This window comes from Hyperolius riggenbachi, chromosome 1 (genome assembly GCF_040937935.1).
Source record: "Hyperolius riggenbachi isolate aHypRig1 chromosome 1, aHypRig1.pri, whole genome shotgun sequence".
Classification (NCBI taxonomy): Eukaryota; Metazoa; Chordata; class Amphibia; order Anura; family Hyperoliidae; genus Hyperolius; species Hyperolius riggenbachi.
In genome coordinates this window covers 155,423,314-155,440,672 of record NC_090646.1, presented here as the reverse complement: position 1 = coordinate 155,440,672, position 17,359 = coordinate 155,423,314, and the positions used below count along the sequence as shown (strand labels likewise).

General features: G+C 44.6%; 1 protein-coding gene across 1 annotated transcript in view; it reads right to left on the bottom strand.

Moving 5' to 3' along the window:
* VEGFC (vascular endothelial growth factor C) overlaps positions 1 to 4,290 on the bottom strand; it is a 198,984-nt gene extending 194,694 nt beyond the window's left edge. The window contains exon 1 of the mRNA XM_068278768.1: positions 3,694 to 4,290. Coding sequence (XP_068134869.1) covers positions 3,694 to 3,807 — 114 coding nt within the window. The 5' untranslated portion in view covers positions 3,808 to 4,290. The remainder of the gene's footprint in view (positions 1 to 3,693) is intronic.
* Positions 4,291 to 17,359: the final 13,069 nt, after the last annotated feature.

Genomic DNA, 17,359 nt, shown 5'->3' with positions numbered 1-17,359 from the left:
GATCAAAAAGAAGTAAACATAACAAGAGTACAAACTGTCATCCAGCCTGCTAGCGATTGGTCAAAAGGGTAAATGCCACTTCTCTCTTTTGTGTTTATTTATAGACTGTGTGGTAATAATAACATTGCATAGCACTAAATGGGGAAGCGTTCAGCTCCAGTCACAGCAGGCTTTCCCTTCTGTCATCCCAAGACACACATATCTACCTACATACCTGGAACCTGAGTATCTACCAACAGCATCAGCGTGTTACATAGTAGCTGTCGCCACTGCTGACATAATCATGCTCAAGCCATCCTCAAGTTCCCCAAAACAGGAAAGTTTTGTAGATCACAGAAACAAATTGCCTATGAAAGGCTGTAGTGAGTGAAAACACGTGCTGGTACACTGGAAGGAATTCCAAAGATGTCATAAAATGCGAGTTAACCTATTAGCTGCTGCACAGACAGTCATACCTCCAATGCAGGAATGAACCTCAACCCCCTGTTTCAGATACCAATATCTCTAGCATAAAGAGCTGACCATAGCCTAATGCATGCATTTTTAATATATATGTATTTTTTTTCTAGCATGACACAATTAAAGAATTAGTAACTTGCAAAAATATACCGAAGTATAAAAAAAGGGAAAAATGGATTGCAAATAATAATGGTCTAACAATCCAGCACTGCTATTGATTCTAATATTGCTTTCAGATGTGCGAAGTGTTGTTTAACGCCAAAAAAGGGGGCAGATGAGGGAAAACTCTTCAATCTGCTCCAGTTAGGTGAAATGCCTTCTTGCTTGTCTCAGGATGGCGCTTTCGGTACCATTATATGCAGATATCCTGATGTACCCCTTAGTGGGTTTAAAGGGAACCAAGCACCACTTTGTGTCCTGATTTCTAATAGCTATAGGAGCTGCCATGTCCCCTCCTCCCCTTCTAGCTCACCACTATTTATCCTGGGGAATGTGTGAAAATAGCATCTGTGACTTCTGTAAACGCATTGAAGCACAGTGTCCAGTCTACTCCCCCACCACTGATGAAAGCTTTTTGTTTGCTCTGCTAATGCTTTCAATAAAATAGTTGTACACTTCAGCCTCAGAAGAAGTTTGGCGTTAGCCCTACGAAACGGTCGTCAGGCCGTGCACCTCTTGGCACTCACACCTGCTGCCTCCCTTTGACACCCAGGCACCAACCCTCCTAAGCGGTATGACACATGTTACCGATGTTTGTTGTGACTGCCATATCTTGTCATGCACCTTACCACCTGTTTATTTTGCTTATGCTGCTAATATTAAACCATAGTGCCAGACCATTCTTTTTCTTTGTCGTGCTTTCAAGGACTTTTCACTGTTTGGGTCTTGAGCACATGGTTTACTGGGTGTTCCTCCTCTGAAAGTGCCAGCCATAAACATCCTTACCCGAGTGCCCGCAAGCTCTCCCACAATTCAATAAAATAATTACATCAGTCCTTATCTGCGTAAAACTTCTGTGGTCGGGCAGGCCTGGGATGTAGGCTAATAAAACCCTCCGCTAAACTTTTAAATGTAAAAAAAAAAGTAATTTTTTTAAATTAATGAGCCACATTGCTGGCATGCATTTTAAACGTGCTATTGACAGGCCCTGGGTGCTAAAAATGGTGCTTGGATCACTTAAGGATACCTTCTTGCTATGTGCACCGCATTATAACGCAAGGACCAGTTCAAACAGCCATTCAGGGGGTGTCTTGCTTAGCTGATGCTAAACACTTTACTGCAAACAAGCAGAGAATGATTTGGCATGGGTTCTCGTCGTTCGATGGTCACGTCGCATTTTAAGCCCACTAGGAGGACACGGAAGCTCTGTCCATTCAAATGAATGAACAGCACTTGAGCGACAAACGTCATAACTACCACAAGTGCCGCAATTAACGCCTGTGTGAACCAGGCCTTAGTTATATCCCCAAAGCAACGCCACAACAGATTTAAAAATTGGTACATCGTGTAACACGTGCGACTACATGATACACGATGTACCAATTTTTAAATCTGTTGTGATGTGTCGCGTGCACATGGCAATGGATTCAGCGTGAACTACTTCAGTCTGGTTCATACGAACGCTTACAAGGTGTTAAAAGTGGCGTTTTCATTACAAGTCAAAAGCGTCATTTAAAGGGATCGGCCACCATTCCATTCATTTGAGCGTTTTATGCAAGCATATGCAACCTTTCAAAAAACTCAGCGGTTGATCTTGTCATTTCGTCTCCTCTTGGACGCTACGTGTAGCTTCTACAAATAATTTCCGCCGCATCTGTGTCCCCCTGTGGGAGTGAAAAATGCAGTTGCCATGTAAACTAGCCCTTACCTTTCTTTTTTAATTTATTTTTAAATATTTTAATTTTTTAGTTTTTAAATAAATAAAACAGTCTAGCCCCATCCCTTTCCCCCAGCTTCATTAAATCCTTATCACCTATTCTGGCTGGCACTGCCCAGGGTACATAACTTTATTTAATGCAACAGTGCTGAAAGAGAAGATATGGAAATCAAATCAGGCAGAAAACCATGTGCTAAGTGCTATATATTTTTTTCTCTAGTAATTGAATCAGGCCCCATTTCTCCAAGGGTTGTAAAGTGCACTTCATTGTTTTGGTCCATTTACTCCCTGACACATGTGCACTGCAATGGGGGGTCCCCCAATCATGACACAGCCTGATCCACACAGCAGGGTCACAGTCCAGCCTCACAGTTCCCTGCAGTGACATCACACTGACAGAGCTCCTTGTGCTATAAATCAGAACACAAACTCACAATTATCCAGTCATGTTCTAGAAAAAAACTCCAAACTATTAAAAGCAAAAGACCTTTTCTAATTCACACTTTTGAAGCATGAGTTATACAGACTGAACCGGCCACTCTTGCTTATTCTAGCTGGATCCGGAGCTGACCTCTCACTTTTTAAACGCTTCTGCAACTTCATGACGTTCAGCAGCAAGACGACCCACATCGCTGTGTTCAGTGATCAGCTGATGTGCAGGTCAAATATAGGCTGGCACACACCATGCAATTATCACTTTAGATGTTACTAACAATCGAGAAAGGGACTAGATCAGGCAACTACTGTTTGCCAGCAATCCATCCCAAACTCAGAATCAATCTCTTTCTCAATCAGAAGCAGATCGGACATGCTGAAATATACAGATGAATATACTGGCTATCGTTCCGTGTGTACGTCCTTTCAATGTATTTTCAATATCCAATCGGAAGTTGAAATTTGAAAAAATAATCGCATATGTGTGTACGCTAGCTTTCTTTATATCCAATCAACGCCATATCTAAATATCAATCTGTCACTTGCTTTAATGATGGATACACATGATTCAATTTCCCATCCGATCGACGGGTAATCTGACGTGAAGTTGTATTGTGTGTACATGTTCAAACATCTCCCAATCGATAACGGGATTGATTTTCCCATTATAACTTCAAAAACTCTTTATTGAATAGGAGTGGACTGGACAAGTCGTAAATAATCGTCTGATTGGGATTTAGCATAATAGGATCTAAAGGTAAAATTGCATGGTGTGTACTTACAAAAGCTTCTGCAACTTGAAGTTATCAGCCAAGGGCCCCACATGGCTATGCTCAGTGATCAGCTGATGTACCTGTTATATCTCATAGGACTTGAAAATGATAATATACAAAATACACCGGTGGAATTGGGCATGTCCTTACCTTGAAGTCCCCAAATTCCGGATCGTCGTAATAGCCTTGTCCTGACTCATAAGCAGTGTCACCCTGGATCAATACTGTGTAAAGAAAAAGTAGCGCTACCTCCAGCAAGTGCATTTTCCAGTCCGGGGGTTATGGCTCAAGTGCTAGTGGCAAGCCTACAGTGCGGTCCCAGGACAGCCTTCCTCAGCCCAGCAAGTCCCGCAGCATCAGCCACTTCCAAGCAACCGGTCCAGAGATTGCCAAGTAAGAAAAGAAAGTTGCTTCAGGAATTTGGACATCCGAGTAGATTGCTGCACACTAGCTCGCGTCCACAATGAAGTGCCAACATGGGTAGATCTGAGCGAGGAATGTGAATGACTCAGGATGAATTGCTAGGTCACAGGGCACAGGAGGCACTTGTTTGCTGCAGAACGCCCGGGGTGATGTGCAGAGCTGCCTGGCATAAGGAGATGTCACTGGTGAATAGAGAAGCCTAATCCAGTCTGCATGAGCACTCTGTGATAATAAGCATGCAGAGATGGCAGGACTAGCAGAGTGTGCGAGGGAGAGGAGGACTGAAGGCACACACACAATACCTCCCTCCTCTCATCCTGATTGTAATGTTTAGTCTCTGCTCCTCCTCCGTCTTTTGCTCAGTCTCCCCCTCCCTCCCTCTTGTCAGTTGCAGAGTGCAGTTCCATAGAGGAACATCGCAGTGTTCTTGTTGAGTGACTTTCCTAGAGATATGTGTATGCGCTTGCCAAAGCCCCTGGTTTCCAAGGATTGTCACTTCTGAGGCTGTCACTGGAAACGTTTATCTGAGAATGCTAGATCTACAGTTTACAGTTCGCAAGAGTTTAACACTTGTATTAAAGTACACATGAGATGGCAATTTGGGTGTATTTATACTTACCAGCCCCATGAGGTTCCTGGTCTCCCTTGCCATCCTGTCCAGTGCTGCTCATCAGGATTCCGGATATCCGGGTGACCCGGATATCCAAAAATTTTTCCGCTATCAGATTCGGATTCCAGATTTTTTAAAAAAATCCAGATAGCTATCTGCGGATATTTGGACACATAACGCGGATATCCGCGGATATTGCGGATATCCGGATCCAAAATAATGTAACTAAGCAGATGACCTCCTGGAGCCAATCAGAGGGCTCCCAGCAGAAGCCCTAGCAACCAATCACAGAGGGGAACCCTGGCCAGCCCCACCTGACCTCATTGAGCCAATCAGAGTGCTCCCAGTCTAAACCCTGGCACCCAATCACAGAAAGGAACAATGGCCACCCCCCCCCCCCCCTGTATAATAAGGAGGGCTGCCATGATGAGACATATCGTCTTAGCTTGCTGAATGCTCACTGAGAGACATGCTCCAGTGCTGGTGGCCTACCAAGGGCTGTACATAGCTATAAACCTAAAGCTGTTCAGTGATTAACCCCTTCACTACTATCACTACACTATTGTTAACTCGTTAATTAGCTTGATTGATGTCATAGTGTGACAGTCAGAGTGTGTGCTCCAGTGCTGCTGGGCCTAGCAAGGGCTGTACACAGTGATAAACCGAAAGCTGGTCAGTGATTAACCCCTTCACTATCACTACACTATTGTTAAATCATTAAAGAGACTCCGTAACAAAAATTGCATCCTGTTTTTTATCATCCTACAAGTTCCAAAAGCTATTCTAATGTGTTCTGGCTTACTGCAGCACTTTCTGCTATCACAGTCTCTGTAATAAATCAATGTATCTTTCCCCTGTCAGACTTGTCGGCCTGTGTCTGGAAGGCTGCCAAGTTCTTCAGTGTTGTGGTTCTGCTATGAACTCCCCCTTTCAGGCCCCTCTCTGCACACTGCCTGTGTGATATTTAGATTAGTGCAGCTTCTCTCTGCTCTCATATCTTTTACAAGCTGGATAAAGTGTCCTCTGAGCTGGCTGGGCTTTCACATACTGAGGTATTACAAACAAGGGCAAAGCTGTTTGCAGGAAGAAAAGAGCAGCCTGAAACTTCAGTGCATGGGGGAAATAAACACACAAATGATCTCTTGAGATTCAAAAGGAATGCTGTATACAGCCTGCTTGTGTATGGATGTATTTTTCTATGTGTGGACATACTGTACATCAACCTACTTCCTGTTTTGGTGGCCATTTTGTTTGTTTACAAACAAACTTTTTAAAACTGTTTTTAACCACTTTTAATGCGGCGAGGAGCGGCGAAATTGTGACAGAGGGTAATAGGAGATGTCCCCTAACGCACTGGTATGTTTACTTTTGAGCGATTTTAACAATACAGATTCTCTTTAATTAGCTTGATGTCATTTGTGTGACAGTCAGAGTGTGTGCTGCAGGTAGCTGCTATGTTTCTGTGTGTGTGATGTGCACAGACCAGGCCAGCTGCTGCCTGCTGGCCAGCTATTAGCCTTAGGTATAGGTTAGATTAGGGGATAGGATTACTGTGTTATTGTGTAGTTAGTACTGTAGTACTGCAGTCAGTGCTAGTAGTTATTAGAGTAGTAGTACTACTGTGTTAGCTTTCTACAGAACTGCTGTGCTGTGAGCAGTGCCAGTGTGACAGTTAATGTGCACTAGTGTCTTCTCCTCTGCTGTCTGACTGTCACTCGGCATGTGGCACTTGGCACGTGTCACGTGGCACGTGCCCTTTACAAAATAATGACGCTACATGCCTCATATACCCTAAAAAAAAGTTTTTAAAGCAATTTAAAAGCCATTTCCATTTTTTCTATCCGGATATCCGAATTTGCCCGGATATCCCGGATACTAGGGTCGGATATCCGATTCGGATTCGTATAGGAAAATTTTGAAATCGGATATCCGACCCGGATCGGATATCTGGGTATCTGGATTCGAATCAGATCCAGATTTTGAAAAGGGGTATCCGAGCAGCACTGGTCCTGTCGCTCCAGTCGCTCTGCTATCTTCTAATCCTCTTCGGTAATCCAACCAGCAACACTCTTGTGCCCATGCCCGACTCGCCCGCATGCACCCCCCGCTGCGCTCCCGCAGCCAGGAGTGTTCTGCCCAGTAGTACTGCACTTTCAGTAGTATTGTGCAGGCGCAGAACGCTCCCGAGTACAGGAGCATGGCGGAGGCGTGAGAACGGCCAGCCACACATGCGAAGGGGCACAAGACTGGCCAAATTACCGGAGAGGATTAGAAGATAAAGGAGTGATTGGAGGGGACGGCGGGTGAGCCCACAAGCCTCATGAGGCTGGAGGAAGAGCCAGGTAAGTATACATACACCCCTGATGACCATCTCAGTTACACTTTAAAAACTTCCCATTGGCTTCCCTGTTTCTGAATTCTGTGCTATATCACTTTAGTGTGAATTCGGAATCCCTTCTGAATCCTGGGCTGTAGCCCTAGAACAAACGGCTTCAGCTTACTGCACAGGCAATATCTGTACTTGTGCAGGCCCATTACGGCAGCGCTCTAATGCTGGGAATACACAATGAGATTTTTCAGTCGATTTACTGTTCGATCTTATTTCCGATGGATTTTCCGATCAATTTTCTAATCTTTTCTTATTACTTTCCATTCACTTCTATGAGAAATCAATCAGAAAAAGTGATCGAAAATAAGATTGAACATGTTGGAAATTATCTATTGAACAATCTATCTGCTGAAAAACTGTTTGGTGTATTACCAGCATAACAGAGCGCGGCCACAAAAACATGCCCAACAAGCTCTTGTATGTTATGTCTTAGGGCCCGTTTCCACTATAGCGTTGCGGAATCGCCGGCAAATCACAGCAGGCAAAATCGCATGCGGGTGCGATTCCGCATGCGTTTTTTGCCACGATTTCGCATGCGATTTCGCATAGGTGAGGGTATATGCGATTTTAACCATGTCACTGCCTGTGTGAATTTACATTGGTACCTATGCGAATTCGCATGCGAATTCGCGGCAAAAAACGCATGGGGAAAACGCATGCGATTTCCCTATTAAATACATTGTGTGCGATTCGCCTGCATTCCACATGCAGGCGAATTCTGCAGGGTGTTCCGTGCAGATTTTCTCTGCACAATAAAACGCTCCCGCAGACTCATAAGTGGAAACAGGCCCATTCACTTATATTGTCTATGCGAATCCGCATACGCAAGACGCATGCGGATTCGCGATAGTGGAAACGGGGCCTTAGATGTATATGTCTTAGATGATATGTTCAGAGGGTCTGTGCCTGGTAACCAGTGGTGTAGGGATCACCATAGCAGCCATAGAGACTGCTATGGGGCCAATGGCATTGGCCGGCAGAGATGATGGGGTTTATAGTAGGCCACTGAGTTGCAAAGTAATGTGAGCAGAGCCCCTCTGGCTACCCATACTGCGGGTCTACCTAATACTGGGAGGATCTTTGGTTACATTTAGTGGGGAGCAATTCTGGCTACCTATATTGAGGGGTTGCCTAATACTCGGGGTACCTCTGACTACCTTTAGTGGGGAGCACTTCTGACCACCAATACTGGGGGATTGCCTTATTCTGGGGGGCAGCTCTGACTACCTTAACTGGTGTGTGTGGGGGAGGGGGAGCTCCTGTGTACTGCCATGTGACAGGTTTCCCCAGCACAGGAAAAGCAACTAGACAGGACGGTTTTTGATCTAGATTCTCTCCCCTCCACTAAGGGGATCTACTAAAGGGATCAGCAAAACCGTCACTGGCAAGTCCGCAAGATTTTCCTCAAAATTACAACTGTTCCGCAATGCTGCAGTGGTGTGAGAAGTGTGCTGTAATTCATGAAATGTGGAAAAAAAATTGAAAATGACAATTTTAGGTGGTGGAACAAACAATATAATCGCATCACAAGGTGATGCATGTCTATTCGAATAGTACTTACACACAGGCACTTTTGCAGTGTGGTGCACAGGGCCGGGCCGAGGCAGAGGCGAGAGAGGCTGCAGCCTCAGGGCGCAGTGTAGAAGGGGGCGCACAACTCACTAAGCTGTCATTCCCCTATTGTGTTTGAAGCAAAGAGAAATACGAAAAGGGGATAAATATCAGTGACTGCAAGCCAGATAACTAGAGATTAAAGGGACTCCGAGCAGTGCAGAAACTATGGAAAGATGCATATCATTTTAAAGCTCTCTTTGGGCTGGTGCACACCGAGCGGCTTTTTCAGCGTTTCTGCAGCCGCTTGCGGCTGCGGATACGCTTGGTCAATGTATCTCAATGGGGTGGTTCACACCAGAGCGGGAGGCGTTTTGCAGAAACGCATACTCCCGGGCTGAGGAATTTTTTGAATTGTGGATGCGTTTCTGCCTCAATGTTAAGTATAGGAAAAACGCAAACCGCTCTGAAAAACGCCAGATCAGAGCAGTTTTCCAGGCGTTTTTGTTACAGAAGCTGTTAAGTAACAGCTTTACTGTAACAATATCTGAAATCTACTACACCAAAAACGCTTCACAAAACCGCAAAATGCTAGCTGAAACGCTACAGAAAAAGAAGAAAAAGCGTTTCAAAATCTGCTAGCATTTTGCGGATCTGCTAGCGTTTTTTGGTGTGCACCAGGCCTAACTCCTCTTTCCAATGATATATAAACCGCCACCCTACGCCTTTTAGTTTTCGCTATTTTCGCGATTGAATTTAGTGTACCCACTATTCTCCTTAACATATGAAGCAATTTTGGTGTCACTACCCTGTACGGGGGCGTTGGTATTCACTGCCAAACAAAGGCACGAAATTACACGAAAATTACACAACATTTTTGCTGAAATTACCAATCACTACGAAATTAATTGAATTTACAAACCATAATTACGTAGAAACGTAAATGAAAAATTGTGCATAATCGTAATTAGCTGATTACGATCATCACTGGTTGGGGGTCCTGGGGCGCGTCTTAGTCTAATAGCAATATAATATAATGCAGAGGGAAAAAAATGTCATTTTTTATTTTAATCTTCATGAATGGTGATCTCTACATGGCAAACTTGGCGGCTGATTTCTAAGGATGATCAATGAGATGCAAATACTTCCAAAATTATGCACATTTTTATGCAAAAAAATGCAGCTTGAAAAAGGACCAATCAATTTAAACCTGGGTTTAAATTGCTTAGTCCATTTTCAAACTGCATACATTTGCATCAACTCGGAAGAAATTGCATATCTTTGATCATCCCTACTGATTTCATGAGAATCTCGCTAAGCAAGATTGGGGCCAATTCGCCATGACTCGTAAATTTTGCTCGCTCATCCCTAAAAAAAGACAGAACATTTATTTCATGCTTTTCTCCTGGCAGACTTAAAGCACCAGAACTGCAGCCACTAGGACACACTCCATGGTGATCAGGATCATTAGGAAATCTTGCACAAAGACTCATTGCTGTTTTACTGGCTTGAGCAGGGTTTTGAACCCTGGACAAGGACTCAAAGCCTAAATGCAAGACAGTACACTATCCAGCTGTTCTATGTTAGGGTTATGTCTAGTGCATCCCATATGGACACTGTAAAGGGCCATTCACTTGCTTTTTAGGTTCCTTGAACACTATACAATATGGTGGCTGCATAGAGTACTGGTTAAGGGCTCTGCCTTTGACATGGGAGACCAGGGTTCGAATCCTGGCTAGGTCAAGTACCTAATCAGTAAGGAGTTCAAGGCAAGACTCCCTAACACTGCAGGGTGGCCTCTTGAGCGCGTCCCAGTGGCTGCAGCTCTTGAGTGCTTTGAGTCCAACAGGAGAAAAGCGCTATACAAATGTTCGGATTATTATTATTATTATTATACAATAGGGCTGCTTGAGGGCATGCATATAATTACGAGCGCTGTTAAAACAGAGTGGGAGATTTGGGCGCAGCCAGCGCCACCATAGACCGTAATAGGAATTATGGCTATAGCGGCAGACTGTGAGTAACTTTGGCGCCATCCTGTAATTCCACATCATTACCTGCCATCCACGTCGACCTGGAGGTGGAATAGTAATCAACTAGTAGTTAGCCGTGTAATAGTAATTATCCGTGTATCGGTTGTATCATGCGCCCAAATCTTCCGGCGGGTATTTCATAGGTACGCTGTAATTAAGCCTCCGGGAAATTTGGGCACAGGGCAAAGCTGAAAACGTCTCACTCTGCTCCTGCAAAAGTCCCAACGACATTAACCTCCCTGGCAGTATTCCCGACACAGTGTCGGGCTAGCCGCCGCAGGGGATCGCATAGCCCCAGGAGGATTTTTTTAAATAAAATTTGTGCCATTTTCTTCAGCTAGCACTAGGCTAGCTACCTGTGCCCCTCAAGTGCCTCCGCCCTCCCCCCGATCCCCGCTGCAATACATACCCCCCTAAGGATCCCGCGATGGCGCAGCCTCCTGATCAGCTCCAGGCTTCGCTATGGGGAGGATCGGGACTACGCATGACGTCGATGATGTCATGACGTCATGTCCGATCGTCGCCATAGCGACGACTGAAGCTAAATGGGAAGCTGCGGCTCTCGCGGCTGGGTAAATATTACCGGCGGCGATCGGGGGGAGCAGATAGGTGCCGGGGGACTTGGGGGCCACTGGTAGCTAGCCTAGTGCTAACTACAAAGTTTAAAACAAGTTTTATTACAAAAATCCCTCCTGCGGACCAGCCTCATAAACTACGTGCCGCCAGGGAGGTTAATTACTATTCCCCCTCCAGTCTGCCGTGGACTCAGGTAAGCTATTGCTGGCTGCTGACGCTGTTTTTATAGTAATTTGGGCTTTGTCTTTTGACTGCACCCAAATTACTGTCTGAATGCTGCTATAGCCATAATTTACTTTACGGGCTATGGTAGCGCCTGGTGCGGCCAAATTTCCTGCGCCGTTTTTTGCCTGTTTCGTGCTTGCAGAATACTTTTTCTCAGTACAGGGAAAGCATCCAAGTTTGGCATGTTGCTATGCAACTGAGCAAAGCTGTGAGACAGTTGAGTATCATGCAGGAATGTTGCTCCAGGGGGTTTGATGAGGTCAAAGAGAACCACACGGCATACATATTTTTGGACACTTTTTTTATCTAGGTGTCAGATAAAGTAGTCCAAAGTGATATTCTAGATTTGTGTGTCCCCGTATGACTTGTTGTGGGTGCCACCCAGGGCAGTTTCTTGGGCAGGGCGGCCACCCTGGGCGCAGACCGACAAGTAGAAGTAGGAGGGTGCAGACAGAAGGACATAACCGCTAGGGAGCTGGTGACGCGCGGTGCAGCCAAATGGAAGAAGAAAGAAAATGACCAGCTTGATCACCTTCCTTGACTCCTCCTGGGCTGCCTGCATCCGACTTCAAGTTATTATCACGTCACCACCGCGTGATGACACCTGATGTCCTGTAGCAGTACTGCAGGCTGTCAATGCTCAGGAGGAGTCAGCTTTCAGGGCTCTCTTCACCTGTGTGTTTTCCTGGTCCCTGCTTCCTCCTGGATGAGCAGCTGGTCACTAGTAAGTAGGCAGGTCTGCTTGTGACCTGTGGCTGTGTGACTGTCCCTAAAGAGTAAGGGTTCACGAGTCCACGGCATAAGTCTACATCTACAAACATAAGTCTTTTTGTTATTTAATGTTAAAACAATGTTTTCATTTCAGTTTTCAGCCAGCTACGAATTTGCAAATCTGAAAGCCCAAATTCCACTTCTTTTCACCTACCAATACACTTTCACACTCCATGTAGTTTCTATCAGAAGGACTGTGAAATGTTTGTTTTTTACACATTATTTATAGAAAACAAAGTATTGAAAATCTTTTGTTACTTATCCTTGCAACATATAAAATCATATTAAAGCAATTTCTCTTTTTTTTCCCTTCATTTTAAGTGGGATTTCCTTTTAACCTTGCACCTCACCTTAACGATGCACCATAGAGACGTACAGTAAAATGCTGTAAATTATTATATACTCACTTTAATGGCAATTGTCTTGGTTTACACATCAGAAACTCTTCCTATGGGTAGACATTTCTGTATATTGGTATGTATCCTCCGCTCTCCCAGTGATGTTCAGTCTAGGTCAGTTATCTGCAAACTTGGCTCTCCAGCTGTTAAGGAACTAAAAGTCCCATAATGCATTGCAGGAGTCTGACAGCCACAGTCATGATTCATAAAGACAAATGCAGTGTGGGACTTGTAGTTCCTTAACAGCTGGAGAGCCAAGTTTGCAGATCGCTGGTCTAGATTGATTAGCTATGTTGAAATCTCCCAGAGCATTTAGGGAGACCAGGCGTTTTTTTCACTGGCTTTAGATCTCTCAGTAAATAAACATTCTGTGGAGCTGCACCTGACAGGACTAAAGACGTTGCCATCTGTGATAAATTTCAGAATGTAAATCGGTGTGAGGAAAGATTTTACCATGGGCAAACACTGATTAAATGCCAAATAATATCTTTAAAAAAAAATAAGTCATTTTATTTATTACCTTATTTTCAGTAGTTCCTCTTTAAAGCGGGCCCAAACCAAACATTTTTTTTAATTCAAAATATTTAGTTGCACCACTCTGACACATACTAAGATAAATAAGAACTCCTTCAAGCCTATGAGCATTTCAGTGCATGCTTTTCACCTTTCTCTTTCCATAACTAGGGTTATACAGGTGGCAGCCATTAGCAATTCCTCCTTTGCTGGACACCTTCTACTTCACCAGTTTGCCGGATTCTGTCCCGGCAATATGAAAGGAAGGGAGGGGTTCCTCCAATAAATGTAAAATATTTTATATTTGTCATCATGCAGCTGAAAAAAAGGCTGCTATTTATTATTATAATTTAGAAAATAGATTTTATTTCTGAAATCTTGTATTTTTAATTTGGGTCCACTTTAACCTCCTTGCCGGTTATCCCGAGCTCAGCTCGGGGTAACCTGCGCAGGAGGATTTCTCAGGCCCCGCTGGGCCGATTTGCATAATTTTTTTTTTCTACACGCAGCCAGCACTTTGCCGCCACTACCCGCCGATTTTCCCGGTACCCGCCGTGCCGAGCCACCCCCCCGCCCCAGACCCCTGCGCAGCCTGGCCAATCAGTGCCAGGCAGTGCTGAGGGGCGGATCAGGATTCCCTGTGATGTCCCGCCGTCCATGACATCGGTGACGTCATCCCGCCCCGTTGACATGGCGACCGGGGAAGCCCTGCAGGAAAACTCGTTTTGAATGGGATTTCCTGCTTACTCTGATCGCCGAAGGCGATCGGAGTGGGTGGGGGGATGCCGCCGCTCAGCGGCTATCATGTAGCGAACCCTGGGCTCGCTACAAGATTTAAAAAAAAATAAATACAAAAAAAGTTCTGCGCTGCCTCCTTGCCGGCGTTAATTAGACCGGCAAGGAGGTTAACGGGAGTTTGAAGCGATTTGTGAAACAAAAAAACTATACTTACCTAAGGAGCCTTCCTGTTCCTTTCACAGACTTTAGCAGTCTCCTGCCGACGGATCAGATACTGTTTTCTGCCATTGCGTTAGGCTACGGAAGCCTTCAGGTGCCCAAGTGCTCCCGAAGATGGGCCACTCCATACTGCACATGCACAACACGCTCTCTCGTGCACTCGTGCAGTGCGGAGTCACCGAAGACTGCCAAAGCCTACCGCAGCAAAATATTTGAATGGAGGAGTCTGGGGGTGGAATGAGGGAACCAGGAGAGAAACAGGAAGGCTCTATAGAATCCAGAGCCTTCCCTCTCCATAGCGAAGTAAGTTTTTTTTTTTTTACAAATCACTTCAGACTCACTTCAAAGTACCAGAAAAAAGGGAAAAGCAAAATGTCCGTGCACCTTCCGTCTTGAAAAACAATTTGTATTTGCAAAAAATAGTGGCAATTCACATTTTCAGTACAAACTTTTCTTGATATGACATATTTCAATCAATCATAATTGTGGAATGAACGCTGGGTGTAGCTTACGTGTCCCCCGGCGTGGAGCAGGTTGTGCAGTAGGGAGGTGGGTGTCAGGCACTAGGTGGAGAGCGACGGCCGTTTCGCGTCTGAGTGACGCTTGGTCACGCTGCGTATCACTTCAAAGTACACCTGAGGGGGGAACCAGTTATATTTTACTTGTCTGGAGTCAGTGGCACAGCTAAGGAGCATTGAGCCCCAGTGCAAGTTTTAAATTGGGCCTCCGAACATTCTATACATAACTATTCATATGGTGCCACAACTGCCAAGGACAACCACAGTATGAGAGATGTAAGCAGAGGAGGGGATTATTAATGATACCACTATGCAAAGCATATATAGAAGTGATCATTACCAGCATAGCACCATAGAAGAGCTAATACTGTGGTTGGGGGAGGGCCTTTGGTCCAAGGGCCACGATGCGGTCTCCCCTATGGCTACGCCACTGTATGGGACTTCTTCCGGCTCCACGTAGCCTTACAGGTTCCTCGTCCCTAACCCACCAAATTCCTCTCCTCAACCTATCCTGTTATCTATCACTAACCATAAAGACTAAGTCACATGAGTGACTGTTTTGCTAGCAATAAGTTGCAGCAACTACCAGCTGTGATTGGACGTTAATTCACATTAATGGAACTGCCAGAGACCGCAGAAAGTCCTGAATAGTCAATAGTCATACTGAGTATTTTCAGCACTCAGTTGCAATTAACAGTCTTGAATAACAGTTTATACAACTAGTTGCTTGCAATACAGTCACCTGAATGTGACATGGCCTTAGCACTTAAAACACTCTAGCCGTAACCTACATCTTAATCTGCCGTTGACTCTAAGATAAACCTAACTGGTAACCCTAACCTAACCCTTACCTTATTTTATGCCTATCACTAAGCCTCTTCCTCCCAACATTAACATTCTCACCTAATAAATGAGTAATAAATGAGTGATACTCACAAGCCATAATTGCATCATTGCAATATAAACAAACTATGCCATCAGCTGTGCCTGTGCAGGTGGCCTCTACCATCTTCTGTTAAGCCAAGTTATACAGTAAGTTGTAAAGTTGTCACCTGTAAAGATTCTGCAGGCTTCACATACAATGCTGGGAATATGTTGCTGTATTCCATGCCTGTTGCAGCTCTCTAGCAGTCTCTCGTCCTAGTTTCTCGCTCCAGCTCTCCTCCTCTCCACGATGAATTTTATAGGTGTACATCTGGGCCATCTGCTGGAAATTACTGATTAATGCACATTCTCTGTGTGCCCTCGCTTATCACTATGCCAGCTCTTTTAAAAGCCTGCTAAGGGCACTATGTCCCTCCCAGAGTGCAGCCACAATATTGCCACAGATTTACCTGGCTCAGCTTGCAGCAATGAGAGCCTAATTACCCTGAAATGGAAACGGACATTTCTATTCCTATTAAATTAAATGTAAAGTTAAAAAGGATGTTACTTCACTTCTTCCTCCCATTTGCTTGGATTGTAGTGAAGACAGCACTTTGTTATCTTTTTAAGTTTACATACTGTATAACAGGAACAGATTTTGCTGAATGCTCACGAACTGACCACAAGATTATCCAGATTTAGCTGTTGCAGGATCCCGGCCTGTCTTTAGTCTGTGCCTGAGATTTCCATAGATCCTTTGACTTCAGAGCTTTAAGCTAAGTACCCACCGGCAGATCATGGCCAGATGGATCTGGGATCTCCATCGACGAATGATCCTTCCCTGATCCATCTGGCCAAATCTTCAAGTGTTGTTTGTGGCATCGGAAATGAACGATCGTGTAAACTATCATTTATGCGATTGTGGCAATGATCCTCCACAACTTAATCGGACATGGCGGTGTTTCAGAAATGAATGATCGCCCCGGTGTCGTACATCGTTTCATTAATTTGTATTCATCGATATTGTGGGATATCGTGAAAAGAAAACGCTTGACGCACCAAATCATCCGGATACAGTGGGTTGCAAAAGTATTCAGCCCCCTTGAAGTTTTCCACATTTTGTCATATTACTGCCGAAAACCGTGAATCAATTTTATTGGAATTCCACATGAAAGACCAACACAAAGTGGTGTACACATGAGAAGTGGAACGAAAATTATACATGATTCCAAACATTTTTTACAAATAAATAACTGCAAAGTGGTGTGTGCATAATTATTCGGCCCCCTTTGATCTAAGTGCAGTCAGTTGCCTATAGACATTGCCTGATGAGTGCTAATGACTAAATAGAGTGCGCCTGTGTGTAATCTAATGTCAGTACAAATACAGCTGCTCTGTGAGGGCCTCAGAGGTTTTCTAAGAGAATATTGGGAGCAACAGCACCGTGAAGTCCAAAGAACACACAAGACAGGTCAGGGATCAAGTTATTGAGAAATTTAAAACAGGCTTAGGCTACAAAAAGATTTCCAAAGCCTTGGACATCCCACGAAGCACTGTTCAAGCGATAATTTAGAAATGGAAGGAGTATGGCACAACTGTAAACCTACCAAGACAAGGCCATCCACCTAAACTCACAGGCCGAACAAGGAGAGCGCTGATCATAATGCAGTCAAGAGGCCCATGGTGACTCTGGATGAGCTGCAGAGATCTACAGCTCAGGTGGGAGACTCTCTGTCCATAGGACAACTATTAGTCATGCACTGTACAAAGTTGGCCTTTATGGAAGAGTGGCAAGAAGAAAGGCATTGTTTACAGAAAGCATAAGAAGTCCCGTTTGCAGTTTTCCACAAGCCATGTGGGGGACACAGCAAACATGTGGAAGAAGGTGCTCTGGTCAGATGAGACCAAAATGGAACTTTTTGGCCAAAATGCAAAATGCTATGTGTGGCAGAAAACTAACACTGCACACCACTCTAAACACACCATCC